Raw genomic sequence first — 14,953 nt, forward strand, 5'->3', positions numbered from 1 at the left:
GCAAATGAAGCTTCAAGAAGCTTTGCGCTGGGATGAACCAATTGGATGAAAAGCTTCAGTGCTTCATGAAGCTTCATCTGCCCATCACTACTACCTGTGTTTTTCCTCTGTGCTCTGTCCGTGTCCCCGAGTTTGTGTTGTAAAAAAGTCTGTGAGTTTTTTGTTTTACTTTGTAGGTTTGTTTCTCGTTATGCCCATTAGTTCCAGCTGTGTCCCCTCCTGTTTGCCATTTCCTGATTACCTTGTGTGTATTTCTAGTGGGTGTCTGCCTGTGCTCGTCGTCGTGTTGTCTGCTTTACTCTGTGTTAACTGGTATTCATTCTGCATCTCTCTGCCAACATTCTATGTGCATTTTGCTTCTTCTCGCATGTGTGTTTGGTTTCAGGTTAGTTCCTTAATTTTCCCCGGTTTAGGTTTGTTTACTCCCCACTCTGCTCTTCCTGTTTTTGCCACTTTGTCACTCCTGTGAATAAAGAGTCACTTGCACCCCAGCCAGTGCCTGCATTTTGGATCCTTTTTCTCAATACACCACACGACTGCTGCCCCAGACATCACGTGACAGCTCTTGCTTTGTCAAATACCTTTACACTTGTTGCTGTTATTGTTTTTGCTTTTTCTGCTGCAGCTTCATAATTATTAGAACAGCTACTGCCACAGCAAAAAAGCTACTTAAACGCACCTGTTAGCAAGCATGCAAACTTGCTCACAAGTATTACAATCATTCTATCCTGATGGCCATCTAATTCACACCCTGTTTTGTTTTCCTCCTTCCTTGTTTTGAGTAGTTCCTCTACCTGGAAGCGGTTGCTCCTGTATACTCCCGGAGAGTGGTTGTTGTTCAGTTATTAAGTACAGGGGAGAACAAGCAGCAACTGAAGGTGTTTGCAGTAAAGACCTGACAAAGCATCACAAGATAAAGAACAGCATTTGGTGATGTCCATGGTTTCTAGATTTCAGCTGGCCCCTGGCTGCCTCATCCAAGTTTTATAAACAGTCCTTCTATCTAAAATTATGTTAGTTTTCCTGCTGGACTGTTTGCCTTTTCACTGAGAAAGTGCTGCATTGATCACTAGGTTGAGTGAAAGGCCCAAAATTTGTACTGAGCCGGCTGCTGCTTCTTGCCTGCACTGCCTCATTGTTTTCAGCAATGCATGGTCTTTATGTGTACTATATGTACTCACTCCCTGTGTTTCAAATTTATATCACACCACAGAATATGTGATTGCTTTCCAGCAAATGTGCTTTTGCTGTGCTGTGCTTTGCTTTGCTCAATGCAGTAGGAAACCATAATTGCACAGCTAAAGCCATAGAAAATAATGTTTCAGTGCTCAGCAGTGCTGTTGCCATGCGAAGGACCATTGTGTTTAAGAAACGGTGTAATTGCTAAATAGTTAATAACAATAAATTCAAACCTGTTGAATTAAATTGGAAAGTCTGCACTTCAGTTGTGTATTGGAAAAACAACTGTGGTGGTGCACTTAGACAAAAAAGTATTGTTTTCCAACAAATTATGGACCTAATTATAGTTATTCAAATTATTAGAACTGCCACAGCAAGAAAAAACACAATTGTTGGCAAGCATGCAAACTGGCTCACAGGTATTTCAAACATTCTGACTTCTGTCCAATATATTTCCTGATGACTTTATAATTCACACACCCTGTTTTTTTTTTCCTCTTCCTTGTTTCGATTAGTTATTGCATCTAGAACTGGGGGAATTACTCAAAACTTTACTTTTAAACATCTGGAAATTAGATTCTGTGTATAAAATTGTCTACACCAGCAGAACAGTTAAAGCTACATTTAAAATCTAAGCTGAATTAAAACTTAAAGTCTGCACTTGATTCTCACATTCAGTCATATGTTGTTCATCTGAGGTTTTATTGAATATATATTTAGAATTTGCTAATGACAAGATGTTTTAGCATTTTCTGATACATAAACTTTATTCATCATGCAGGTACAAGTAATGCAGATAGACTATATTTTGCTTCTGTTAGATACACTTAGATCTGGTAAATAAACACGTATGTACACAGGAAATGCATTAGAGTATGATATTAATAAGCTCAAGTTATTTGTGTAATGTTATTTACAAATTAAAAGCTATTATTGATTACTCCGATGTAATCGTTGTGTATCAAAGCAAACTTCTGTCATGCTATGCCTATCTGATTCTTATTGCTGTGCAAATTTCTTAATGTATATTTAAAAGGAAAAAGAAAACAAAATGAATATATACTAAATCCAATACCATTTACTTAAAAGTAAATACTGCACCACAGAGTGAACTGCTTTGGCAAACAAGTGCTTCTTCTTAAGCCGTGTGTGATGCTGTTCTCTAAATTAAAAAGGGCACACACATAAACTGTGCTAAAATTCTATGATGGCAAGAATGGTGACAAGAAACAGAAACTGTGTTAAGATGAGTGTCCCAGCAAAGGGCCCTTTAAGAAAAAGCCATGAAAGAAGCAAGGAGTAGAACACAAACACCAGTAGATTCACTCCTCGATTCTGACACAGGTCTTGCAAAAGTTGATTCAATTTTTTAATCCATGCTAAAACTCTGCATATAATATCATATGCCCAATTTACTAATTTTCTTACTTTTAGCATTGCCCATGTTCCTAATATTGCTGTAACTCCTATTATCACTGCTCTTGATATACACCGTAATGTGGCTCGTATAGACCCTAATGTGGCTCGTATAGACCCTAATGTGGCTCGTATAAACCCTAATGTGGCTGGTATAAATCCTAATGTGGCTGGTATAAATCCTAATGTGGCTGGTATAAATCCTAATGCGGTTGTTCCCAACCCTAAACAGAACCCAAACACAGCACCCAGAATGCTCCAAAATCCGCCGCTCCCGGATGATTGTCCTCTTTCTTTACTGTGGGGCTTGTTTGTTTTTTCATCTTTTTTATATTCTTCTTCTTCTTTGTATTCTTCTTCTTTAGGTTGCTTTTCTGTTTCTTCATCCTCATTATCTTCTTCTACTTCTTCTTCTACTTCATCTAATTCTTCTTTTTCTTTATCTTCTTTTTTATTGTCTTCTTCTATTTCCTCTTCTACATCTGATCCGGGAGTTAAAACTACAACAGCTGACCCAGAGAAAGCCTTTGCCACTGATTCTGATGCAGGGCCTGTAAGTTTGATCATGTCATTCTTAGAGACACTGTTGTTACTGCAGGTGCCTCCTTGGTGCAATATCTTGTTAGTGTAGCACACTCCTTTGTTTTGTTTAACTATCTGGTCTATTGTGTTGAGCAGCTCTGTAACCTGGGACTGGCTGCTGTCACCCTGTCGGATGTATTTATTAATGATGTGGTATCGGCTCTTGCACTTCTTCACCAGATCACTCAGATATTTATTCTGATCTATAAACTCTTTGATCTTCATTTCATCAGAGTCTGGGCCATCCTGAGTAAAGACAACTGCAGCATATTTGAAAACTTCCTCTGAGAAGTACTGGCTTATTTTCTCAATAACAGCCTTCTGCTGCTGCTGCTGCTGCTGTTCTGTGGATTTCTCCACTTTGAGCACAATGAGAAAAGCATGAGGCCCTGGAGTGCACTCAGTGATACACCTCAGTATTTCAGGCTTCAGCTCCTCCGCTGATCTATTTGTGCAAAGTAAATCAGGAGTGTTGATCAGGGTAATCCTTCTTCCATGGACAGATTTGGACTCAGTTTGACATTCAGTGTTGTCAACCCTAAACACGTCTTCTCCAAATATGGCGTTTGCTAGGCTACTTTTTACAGCTTCAGTGTTTCCCAGTAGGACAATCCTGTACAATTTTTCCACTGGAAAGAAGTGAAAACAGAAAATTAATAGGAGCATTTGAGTACTCATATGTTGTAATATTAAGCTCAAAGATTAAATAAGAAAAATACGCATAAGTGTGTCTGTTGTTCAGCCATCATTCATTAGATAATAACTGTTTAAAGGTTTGTGCTAGAAAAGATGTGACTGTGTCCAGTGTAAACCGACAAAGGAAAGAAGAAAACCGGAAGAAATCAAGGATTGAATGAAATAGACATTTCCACACGCTCTCTCTTCAAATGTATTTACCAAAAAGAAAAAAACAGGATCAGGGGAGCAGTCTGTGATTATGTTTTCCTCAGAGAACGCAACTGATTTAAACTAAAGTGTTCTCAAATAAATTGTTACCTTTGATGTACTTTTGAGCCCCAGCTGCTTTTCCTTCCATGACCATTATTGTTGGTGGCACTAAAAAGGTAAAACGAGTGAAAATAACACATTAGATAATTCTGTTTTGATAGAGCGGTTTATTCATATTTCTTAAATCAATTTTTTTTTAAAGTTATACGAGGAATAAAGTCATGCTTTGCAAAGAATAAATTTGACAAAATGACACAGATATGCTGGGTTTATCTGTTTCGTTCAGGATACCTGTCACATCGTCTTTCTGTGCTGCATCTTCTTCCAGTGGTGTTACCACTTTAACGCTCATATTTTCCTGCAAACCTGCTACACTTTGACATAAAGCTTCCATCAGTGGTCCAGCTGCAGGGCCTGTTAATTTGATCCATGCATCCTTGGAGAAGCTTTCCCTGACTTCAGTGGGGAGCTGCGGGATTCCTGGGTGTTCTAGAAGAGATAAATTGCAGTTTGTTTGTCAAACCATGATCACAAGCTCCAAAATCAAAACTGTATTTTGTTAGATACATAAAAAAACCTGACCATCATTCATGTTCATATGATCTCATGTTTATCACACTAACTTCACAAGAAAACTACCTCTTTAGACATTCTAGAGCTACATTTATGTCAGTTGTGCAATTGTCTATGAATTTATTCCAAACTGTAACTCATGGAAAATGTATGCATGAGATGGCCTATGTATGTGTACATTTATTTTCAGGACTAAATATCTGTACGTTTCAATGTCATGCATTACTCTAATATTTATAAACTCTCTTCAATTTCCACAGAGGTAAAAAGCAGGTGAAAATGGGTCTTGAAGACAGTGAGAAATATGTCTGCTCTACTAATGTTTGGTTTTGGCTCCATCTAGAGGTTCCTGAAATATAATGCAATGTTGTGTCATGAAGCTTTGTTATCTTTGGTTTCAGTTTTGATTTCTTTTTTCCTGCGTTCACTGCGGCCTTGTAGATGAAATGACAAAAACAGAGCTAATTTGGTTTTGTTTTCGTTTAGTTATAAAAAGCTACAAAAGGTCATTAAAATCAAATGTATTTAAGGCAAATGTATGTAACTCTGGCTGACATGTTAAAATGATGAGTCATGTATCAAAATCAAAAGCGCCAGCAGGTTACTTGCTTGGTCTGGTCCAACATTTCTGTCAGTATGATTTCATCGCAATAGTCTTAAAGCACCAACCAAGTTTCGTTTCCTTTGATTATTTATTAGACTTATCAAAATGCACATGGTTGTTTTGACTGCAGGATATTAGTGCTAAAATAACTTACCAGGCATGCTTGCAGAAAATCAGAAGACCAGAGCTTGAAGATCGTTGCTTTTCTTCGTTTATTCTCTGAGTTTACTAGTGATGGGACGTTCTGTATCGAGGCTTCAAAGCTTGTGTCGAGTAATTGAGGGGGCGTTTGCGCGATGCGCGTATCGAGGCTTGCCTCATTTATGGGAGAAGATGAAAATGATGACGTCCGAAGCCTCGCTGCCCGGCTGTACCACGTGACTGGTTCATGAAGTGGCTCGAACTTTGCCGCGAGATATGACAGATATAAACCCCTCAGACTTCCTTCAAAATGTGGGTGTTTGATGGAGAGCTGCGGTTAGTGAGAGTTTGGAGACAGTTTGGAGGTTTATGAGAGTGAGGACAGAAAGTCAGGAGAGAATGGAGCCAGCTAAGAAGAGGAGGATGTCCTCCCCTGTGTGGGAACATTTTGATCTTATTCCTCCCAACAAGGTATGTAAATTTCTACAGAAGATATATTTTCATAATACTGATGGTGCAATATAATTTATGTTAAGCGGCTTTACTTTTGTACAAGGTGAAGTGTTTGCTATGTGCCAGGGAGCTGGGATATAACAACAACACCTCATCCATGCTTAGGCACTACAGAGCTTTGCATGAGAATAAGGGGGACACCGATCGTGGAGCAAGACCAGGTGAGCCATCAAATGCCATGATAATATAGCATGCAGTAATGTTACTAAATGATATAACGATATTATACAACTGTTATAAGTTACGTGTGTGATATTTATATTTGTGCTTTGTCTTTATTGTCTTTCCTCAGGAGAACAATCTCAAATAGATGAAGACCTGGCCAGCATGGTGATTGAGGACTCACAGCCATTTAGCATTGTGGAGGACAAAGGATTTAAAAGATTTGTTAAATCATTAAATCCTAGCAATGTTCTCCCCACTAAAAAGGTCATAAAAGCAGTGAAAATGTAGTTTTTACAGAATAAAATGTGGGCAGGACTGAGGCTCAAAGCCTCAGTGTGTAGCTGTCCATACCTCAGCGTTACAAAAGCACAACTACTGTCCACACCCCAACCACACCTCACCTCACAGTAAATGATCATTTTCCATACTGCCAGTATAAATATACACAGTATACTGCCATCACTACAATATAGATGTTTTACACACTCCTTTTGTTGTTGACATTTACAGGCTGTGTGCAAAAAGGCCACACTCTTCAAATTCATGCCAACTAATATTTTTACGTCCAGTAGATGTCCTACTAGAGCAAATGAAGCTTCAAGAAGCTTTGCGCTGGGATGAACCAATTGGATGAAAAGCTTCAGTGCTTCATGAAGCTTCATCTGCCCATCACTAGAGTTTACTTTCACTTGCTGTTTGAAAAGTTGGGGTGGAGAGAGCTGCGGTTTTCGGTTTGAGTGGAAATAAAAAGTGCAGCTGAATGTCTGTTTTCTTGTGATGGGTAGATGAGGCCTCGTGAAGCATTTCAGCACATTTCCCGAACTGTATCGATACTGTGTCGACAGTTTCCCGGCCAATGCACAGTGACTTTGACGACACAGTGTTGCTGTTTTGCTCCATACTGACACCTGCTGGACCTTAAATATCATTGCAGGCCACTTACTTGAGACTCACAACAGACACTGATTCAATAACCTAGTCATACTTGTACACTTTAAGGTATTGTACTTTCCATGGAATCATTTTATATCTTTTATATTGCAAATATTGTAGACATCTTTAATTCATATTGTGAATGACATTAAGTGAACATTAAAATGAAAGTATTGTGAATGTAATATTACCCATTTGACTCAGTTTATTATAAATTTCTATTCAGAAAAATAGGTTTATCCAATGTTTTTGCATTCAGTCTATTGCATTTATTTTTTTACACCATTTCCCCAGCTTTGGAAAACTCACAGGCACAGATGAAGCTGGGGTACACAAAAGCTGTAAAGCCAGGTGGAAAAGGTTCGGATAAGATGTCTTTCTATTCCCTCAGTACGTTAAAGCATCCTCTGATCTTGGAATTTTTCTCTCCAACACTCTCCACATTACTAAGGGGTTGGCAGTCCTTTATAATAAAATTCAGGACTGCCTGGTCCAGAGCAGTCTTCCTAGATGCTTGATTTAAAAATAATAAAACACATATTAATAAAAAAAATGATGATAAAGCTGTTCAGTGTCTATATAGGCCGACCTGTGTTCATTCTCGGTGTGTTTGTCTTATTTTCATGTTTGGCTCTGTAATGCCTAAACACTGAAGATGTGCTTTTGTTTGTGTAAGAAAGCTCCGCAGAACAGATGTGACATTTAACCTGCATAAAATGAAATAAATAATTTACACTTCAAGTCACATTGCTGTTTTTCCTATTCTGATAGATTACACTGAAACAAAGACAGACAAACTATTACCTTATTTGCAGTTAAAAGATCAAAATGAACCCACACAGCAGAAACATTTCTTTTTCTTTCGGGCTCCATTTTGTTATGGAGAGATGTGTATTTTTAATTTTTTTTTAATCTTTACCAGAGTAATTTTGTGGGTTTTTTTGGTCGCGACTCATTCCGTTGGCAGATGCGGATGCGGTGCTAGTGATGGGTCGGTCGCGAACGAAATGGCTCTTAGAGCCGGATCTTTGAAGTGAACGATGCGAGCCGTGGGGGGGTGTCTACAAGAAAAGGATATCATATAGAGCTGGCTCCACAAACAACATGCACAGGCACCTAAGAACTGTCCACCCATCAGTGCAATGGGAAGATAAAATGCAGTCAGTTGAGTGTGATATTAATATTTCTAAATGCCAACCTTTCCCTTAATTAAAGATCTGGGTGTTCTTTTTTTCACCCTTTTTTCCATATTTTAGTTTATATTTTACTGTGTTGTGGTTTGCAGTGTTTTGTGTTGTTTCACTTTAAATTTGTTTAAAAGGAAAAACCTGAAAATTTAAGTAGTTAAAAGTTGAAATGTATTAAATGTAAATAGTTGGTTTTTGTATTTTATAATTTATTTATTACATTTTATGTGGAGTGATGCAGTGGCCCCTAGAGACAAAGCACGTACAAACGTCAAAGCACGTACAAACTCCAAAACACAACAGAAGTGCTCCAGGATGCTAAGGGCCGTGTTGAGCTTTTGTTACCTAGTGGCTACACAAGCCAGCAAGTACCAACAATCGGATTGGGTGTGTGGTAGCAACAGGTAAATGAAGTTTTTTTTCTTCTAATTATTTGAAATAAAAAAATATATATATAATAAATAAATAAATAAATAAATAAATATATATATATATATATATATATATATATATATATACACACACATATTTTAATACAAAAACAATAGACATATGCATTCGATTAGTGTAATTTAAGTGATCTAGGTAGCTCTGTTTTGGAAGTTCAGTTAACGCTATATGTGCTTTGGAATTTCTAAGTGCTTTGGAGTTTGTACATGTTTCGTCTCTAGGGGTCCCCATAAGTATTTATATATAAACATACATAAAGAAAACCAAGTTTTTTTACATTACTAGTTCCTTTTGTGCATAATTTTATATTGTTGTTGATAATTAATTAACTAAAGCAACAAAACAATCTGAAGAGCCGGTTCGGAGCCGAAAGAGCCGGTTCTTTTTAGTGATCCGAGCCGAAAGAGTCAGTTCTCTAAAACGAGCCGGAAATCCCATCACTATGCGGTACCTTTTAAACACAGTTTGGCGCGTTGGCAATGATTGATAGAGCGGCTGTATCGATCACGTGACTTTTTCTTAAAGCGACGCACGCACCGATACAGGCATCGCTCTGTGAGCTTGATACATGCGTCGGTGCGTCAGTATTTCAGGACCCTTCACTACTATTTTCAGTTGCTGAATTCTGCGTTAGCATGAATATCTTAACACATATGTGAGGTTTACCCTTCTACACTAGAACAGAAAAGATAAATGTTCCAGTGGTCTTGCTATGAGCCCCTATATGTTATTATAGCATGTTGCTCTGGCATGAAGTGGATGATGCAAACATATAATGTTGCATTCTTTTCTTTTTCGTGTGTTTCCACAGGTGAAAGTACAGTAGAAAGTACAGTATATAACTACACATGACTGGTTACAGGTAAGACACATGTTTTGTGCAGAAACATGGTGAACATTAAAGGATAGAAGACGTTCATGTCTAATATTAAGCCAGATTTTAAGTTTTCTTGTTAATATTGATTTTATTCACCTTGCTACTACATCATTAATTTGAGAAAGCCAAAACAAGCAAGTATAATCTATTATGAATAAACACAAACATATAAATGTTAAAATGGGTAAATTCCTCTTTTCTAAGTGTGTTTTCTAAGGTTTAATCACATTTACACCAGTTTGGACTTTATTCATTGCAGCATGTGCTTTATTTTTACCTTTTTCTGTGATGTTTCTGCTGCATTACATCCTGTACAGCCACCTTTAGGTGTTAAGCTTTTCTGATCTTCCTTTTATTAAAATAATTTCCATTTTTAATAGTTCTCTCCCAGTGTCACAATAGTGTCACTTTTTTGTAGTGCCTGTCAAAATTTCCCCAAAGGCACTAAAAACTAAACTGTATGATCTCTGCTTCTGTGTAATTCAGCCATTTGCTTGATATATTTCTGTCAGCCCTGCTTTCTGTATAACTGCTTCTTTGTTTGCTTGCAATGTACTTCCCGTTTCTTCAGGCAGATCCTCCACCTGGACCTGGTTTTCATCCTTTAAAGTTACTGTCAAGAGTTTGTTTTAAGGACATGAAGATGGCTGCCAATCTTATTCACCAAAACACTGATTAACTTCTTCTGGAAATACTGCAATAGCTTTAACACTACAATATGGCACAGACCAACAGTGTAAACAATAAATATTACTTTCACCACAGCAGTGTGGCACACATGCCAAACTTTGCATAAAATACTTAATAGTGCTTTCTGCCCTGCAGGGTCTCCTCTCAAGTGATTCATGTATCAGTGTTGGGTATTTAAAAAGACGTATAGATTTCCAACAAAATGAAAGTTCTTGTATTCATTGTAGCAATTATTTAAAGGGTGAAAACACATGACTCAGAATGTATATTCTTATTTGAATTAAAATTACTTTTTATGACTAAGTGTAACTAATTATCGATACTTCCTGTCATCTTTGACAGCTCATCTCACTTATTCCATTTCCTTTCCAAGTGAGTAAAAAGTCTGAGATATTTGTTTTATGATAAAAGCTTTATTTCTTTAACTAATACAAATATCATAATACTGTGTTGGTATTATAATGATATTGATACTGATATGACTTTAAAGCACTGTTAACAAAAGATTACAGGATGATGATCTTTCAGTTAGAGCGTGTTGAAATGCAAGTGCCCAATTTTGCCACCCCCCTGTGCTCCAGTGTGCTGACTTTATTGGCTTTAATAGTACATAATTTACTTTTTTCCCACACGATTATATGAAATCTCACACTTTGATAGCTGAGTTGTGTTGCACACATCATTTCACATTAGAGGTTAAATGCTGTATGGCAATTATTTGATCACATTCAAATAAATACATACTCACAGGCAAAACAGGCTTTTCAAATTTGGGAGTCCTTCGGAGGATTTCAAGATTTTAAGAAAGTTTCAGGATTTTGAAATGGAGGGGGCAACATTAGCGCTACATCTCTCCACTTCTCAGCCACTGACAAACACTAATCTGGCACTGTACACTAGGTCAGCAACATAAAGCAGGAAATTGATGGCAGTGAGTACAGCTGCAGCGATTGTTTCTGAGTTATCGTTTCTCCCGTAACTCTTGTTAAACTGGAACACAGGCCAGAGGATGGTGGCGGACAAATACATGATAACTGCCAGGAGCCCGTATGCCGAAAGGAACTTGGAGAATGGGATGGGGAGACAGCCGGTCCACTCTCCCACACACAGCACCACCACAGCCATGGAGAGGATGAAGCAGATGCAGTACACTGCCATGCACCACTTCAGTGCTGGATGATGGTCGTATGTCACTGGGCTGCTGATGAGGATGAAGATAATACAGGCCAAAAAGGTCTGGCACACTTTCAGTAAGCCCGGAGCTGTAGCCATGTAACCTGCCACCTCTCCTGGCCTTGCTTTAGACAGGCTCACCTCCCCCATGTAGGCAACCGCTGCCAGGCAGGAGAAGACTGTGGAAACTATGCGATGGTCACGAGTTTCACCAGAGGGCAACTGTTTTTTAAGGAAGAAGACTGGGAAGATGATGGATGCTGAAAGGCAGAGGAGTGCAGCATAGCAGGCGACAGTGATGGGGAAGTTGGACCAGGACACTGGCACCCGGGCCTGGAGGCCGAACAACTCTACCAGCAGGACCAGCAGAGTGCAAGCGAAGCTGAACGCCCAGCAGAAGATGCACCAGTCAGCCATGCCTTGGTGGGGCAGATGAGCTCCATGTGCAGCGACGCTGAATGCCACACAGGTGAATAACAGGGCAGCTACTCGCATCCAGAGCAACTGGGAAGTAGGGACCACAATCAATGGCATGATGGGATGTTACAGTCTGTCAGGAGGTGAAAGTGACTTTAATAGTCCTGCAAGTTTCAAGACGAGTCTTGTACTGAATTTCGGATCCTGCTTCTCCTCTACTTAGTGGGCATTTGTCTCATAATCTGCAGGAAGAAGACAAAGATAATCACAATAAAATGAAGCAAAAATGTGTTAATATGCAGTTAAGGAATAACTGTACAGTACGTCTGTGGAAAACAAAATTATTTTTGACATTTTAAAAATGTTGAAATTGTTTTAAATTTATTTATTTCTTGAATTATTCACAGTCCATAAAAAGAGTAGCTGAGTTTTCCAGAGTTTAACATTTAAGTTTAATCTTATTTCTTGTTAAAATCACATGCCATCCTGCTATACTAGTACTATACTAGCAACATTTTACCACTGGACTGTTCATAAATAAGCTAACAGAAAATCCCAAGGAGGGAGCATTAGACAGCGATTGATGAGTGACTTTTAACAAAAATAATCAGGTGTAAGCTCAGGTTTCACATATGCTTCTCTCTGGAAACAGCAAGGCAGTTCAGGTGAATGAGAGGGGGATAAAGGAAAATCTGTATGCTTTTGACATGAGAAATAACTGTACTGATAGAAATCACTGGGCACTATGTAAAAGGTTCTGAGGATTAGTACAGGTGGAGTCCAGTATTTATCCAGTGGAAAGCTGCATTATTACAAACAGAAATCTGTGTGGAACTGCTGATGAAAAATACCAAATATTATTGAGCATCAGAACACAAGCTGTCCCGGTTACTATTTTACTGCACCGTATCTGCAAATCACTTTAAAATCACATTCTAATAATAATAAATGCAACATTTGTGCATTAATCTAACACCTGCATTTTCGCTAACATTTATTTTACTCATTTCAGATTTAGCAGGTGAGTCCCTCACTGTGCACGCACTGCTGAGAAAACCCCCAGTTCAGTTAATTTCTGCTTGAAATTCCCATTATTATTGAGGAGCATTAAGTGGGGCTTGCCTCTAAACACTCACTGTGAGGACTGAGTAAACAGTTTTAAGATTAAGAGTTTCCGCGCTGCTCATAACTTCTCATGTGCATTACTCATGTGGACTCCCTCTGAAGTCCACATGGATCTGGCATCTTGAAGCTAATCTATAGAGCTTCATGATGCCGGTGTCTCCAAATTCTGCATTCTGCATTTTAGCCAAATCCCCATATACTTATGAGATAGGTAAAAGTAGGTGTTTTGGCAGATTGAGTGAGTAAGGAAATACCCTTTTACCTACATCATTTTTAATGCAAAAGAGTGAAACATCTGTTGTATTTCTAGGGTGTGGCGAATTTCACTAGAAGATAAACTCTAGCTCACCCCCACCCCCATAGGTCACGTTCAATAAACTCACACAAAACAGGAAGCAGCTCTGAAGAGCTAACAGCGAGTATCCAGGAAGCAACAGTAGCAACATCGAAGCAGTTTTTCAGACTAAATGGCAATCATGCCAGAATATTAGGACTATTTCGGGTATATTTTTTAACAGGGATCAACATCCAGAAAAGTTTTCTTTAAGTTCCTGTTGGATTCTCTCAGTTTAAACACACTCCATGCATGGTGATCTAAACTGAGAGAGATGACTGTTAATATTTCAACAGCAGCATGGTACCGAGACATCAGGAAAAGGTGCGGTTGTGCGGTGTAGGTTATGTGGCCTCTTCTGCTGACAGGAAACCAGGTTTGGGTTTACGCTTTTGGTTTGGTAGCGCGCATACCATGCATACCTCGGTTCTTAACAAAACCCAGTCGAGAGGGTAGTGCCATATAAAGCTTAAAAGTTAAAGGGAACCACCCACACTGTTGTAAAATGGGGGCAAAGAAAGTTTCTCACAAATAACAGGTTATGTTAAATCAAATAGGCTATTGCAGGATTTCTTACCTCTCTTAAAATAATAAAGCTATGAAAGAAATCTATGCTCGTTTTCATGCAGATACCCTACCATAGGAGGCGTGTTTATTTCTAAGAGTATGTTCTGTATAACAGAGGCGTTTATCAACCGTTTAACTGAGTAATTAAGAAGTTTTCCATGTCAGATAGCGGACATACCGCGCCTCGGTGCTATGCCTTTGTAATCAGCTCTATTCCAAGAATAGACCGCGATAAACACGAACTGCTACGTTTTACTTAAAATCTTTCAGAGCAACATATCATTCTGAGGCGGGATCTTACCGATTTCTGAGCCAGGAGTTTTATTTCACAATAATGTTAAAGCTTTAAGTTCCTCGGCGCATCCCCTCTGTTATCCAGCGATATCTGTCTGCGGACTGTGGGTCCCACGCCCCACACTGCCATATTTGGTAAAGTCTAAAACCTCCTCCACGTCCAGCAAAATTGTCACAGTTCCTCTTCTCGGAGATGGCTTACTCACATAATAAAGGAACAAATAAAAAGGTCATTTCTGGCATGTCCTCACTAGGGATGCTTACGCAGTTGTGTCGAGTAGTAGCGCTGCTGCATGGGCGTGGACGCTTGTTACTGCCAGTAAACAAATAAATGAATAAATACATTAACAGGCAGCGATAGGTCAAAAGTGTAAGTTATGTCATAATTTGGGGTTATTGTGTCAAAATTCTGACACAATAACCCCACATTATGACTATCTTGAAATTTCAAGTTACTTCTGAGTAGAAATGTCAAGACTCCTGAGTGGAATTTTACAGAGGGGAAGCAGTAAGTGAGGCTGGAAAGAATCACATCAAGCATCCAGAAAATCCTCCCAGGGTTGTGCCCTCCTCTCTCCTCTCTTCCCTCTAAGCAAACCGCTGCACCCGTCTGGTACAATCGTGAAGTTCACAGATGACATGTCATAGACTCATCGAGGATGGTGATGAGCGTGCATAAAGATGTGGGGCAAAACTTGATTTTACGTCAGCAGCACAGAAAGCGTCTGAAGGTGAGCTTAAAAAATGATTGCAGGCTACATTATGGAAGAGATGCTACCGCTGCT

At 38.9% G+C, this 14,953-nt stretch overlaps 2 protein-coding genes across 2 annotated transcripts; both read right to left on the reverse strand.

Moving 5' to 3' along the window:
- Window positions 1–1,872: 1,872 nt before the first annotated feature.
- On the reverse strand, window positions 1,873–5,637 carry LOC146577864 (uncharacterized). Its single transcript, XM_085255958.1, has 4 exons — window positions 5,457–5,637; window positions 4,417–4,614; window positions 4,174–4,233; window positions 1,873–3,806 (listed from the first exon to the last, which is right to left on the reverse strand). The coding sequence occupies exons 1-4, from the start codon at window positions 5,461–5,463 to the stop codon at window positions 2,374–2,376; spliced, it is 1,698 nt and encodes a 565-aa protein (XP_085112084.1). The 5' UTR covers window positions 5,464–5,637; the 3' UTR covers window positions 1,873–2,373.
- Window positions 5,638–10,637: 5,000 nt separating this feature from the next.
- Window positions 10,638–14,434, reverse strand: LOC146577865 (myeloid-associated differentiation marker homolog). Its single transcript, XM_085255985.1, has 2 exons — window positions 14,176–14,434; window positions 10,638–12,090 (listed from the first exon to the last, which is right to left on the reverse strand). Exon 2 carries the CDS (start codon window positions 11,963–11,965, stop codon window positions 11,120–11,122), a length of 846 nt encoding a protein of 281 aa, XP_085112111.1. The 5' UTR covers window positions 11,966–12,090; window positions 14,176–14,434; the 3' UTR covers window positions 10,638–11,119.
- Window positions 14,435–14,953: the final 519 nt, after the last annotated feature.

Source organism: Mchenga conophoros, linkage group LG3 (assembly GCF_057382185.1).
Source record: "Mchenga conophoros isolate Kocher_MC1m ecotype Shallow Benthic linkage group LG3, M_conophoros_male_GT1.1, whole genome shotgun sequence".
In the NCBI taxonomy this organism is placed as follows: Eukaryota; Metazoa; Chordata; class Actinopteri; order Cichliformes; family Cichlidae; genus Mchenga; species Mchenga conophoros.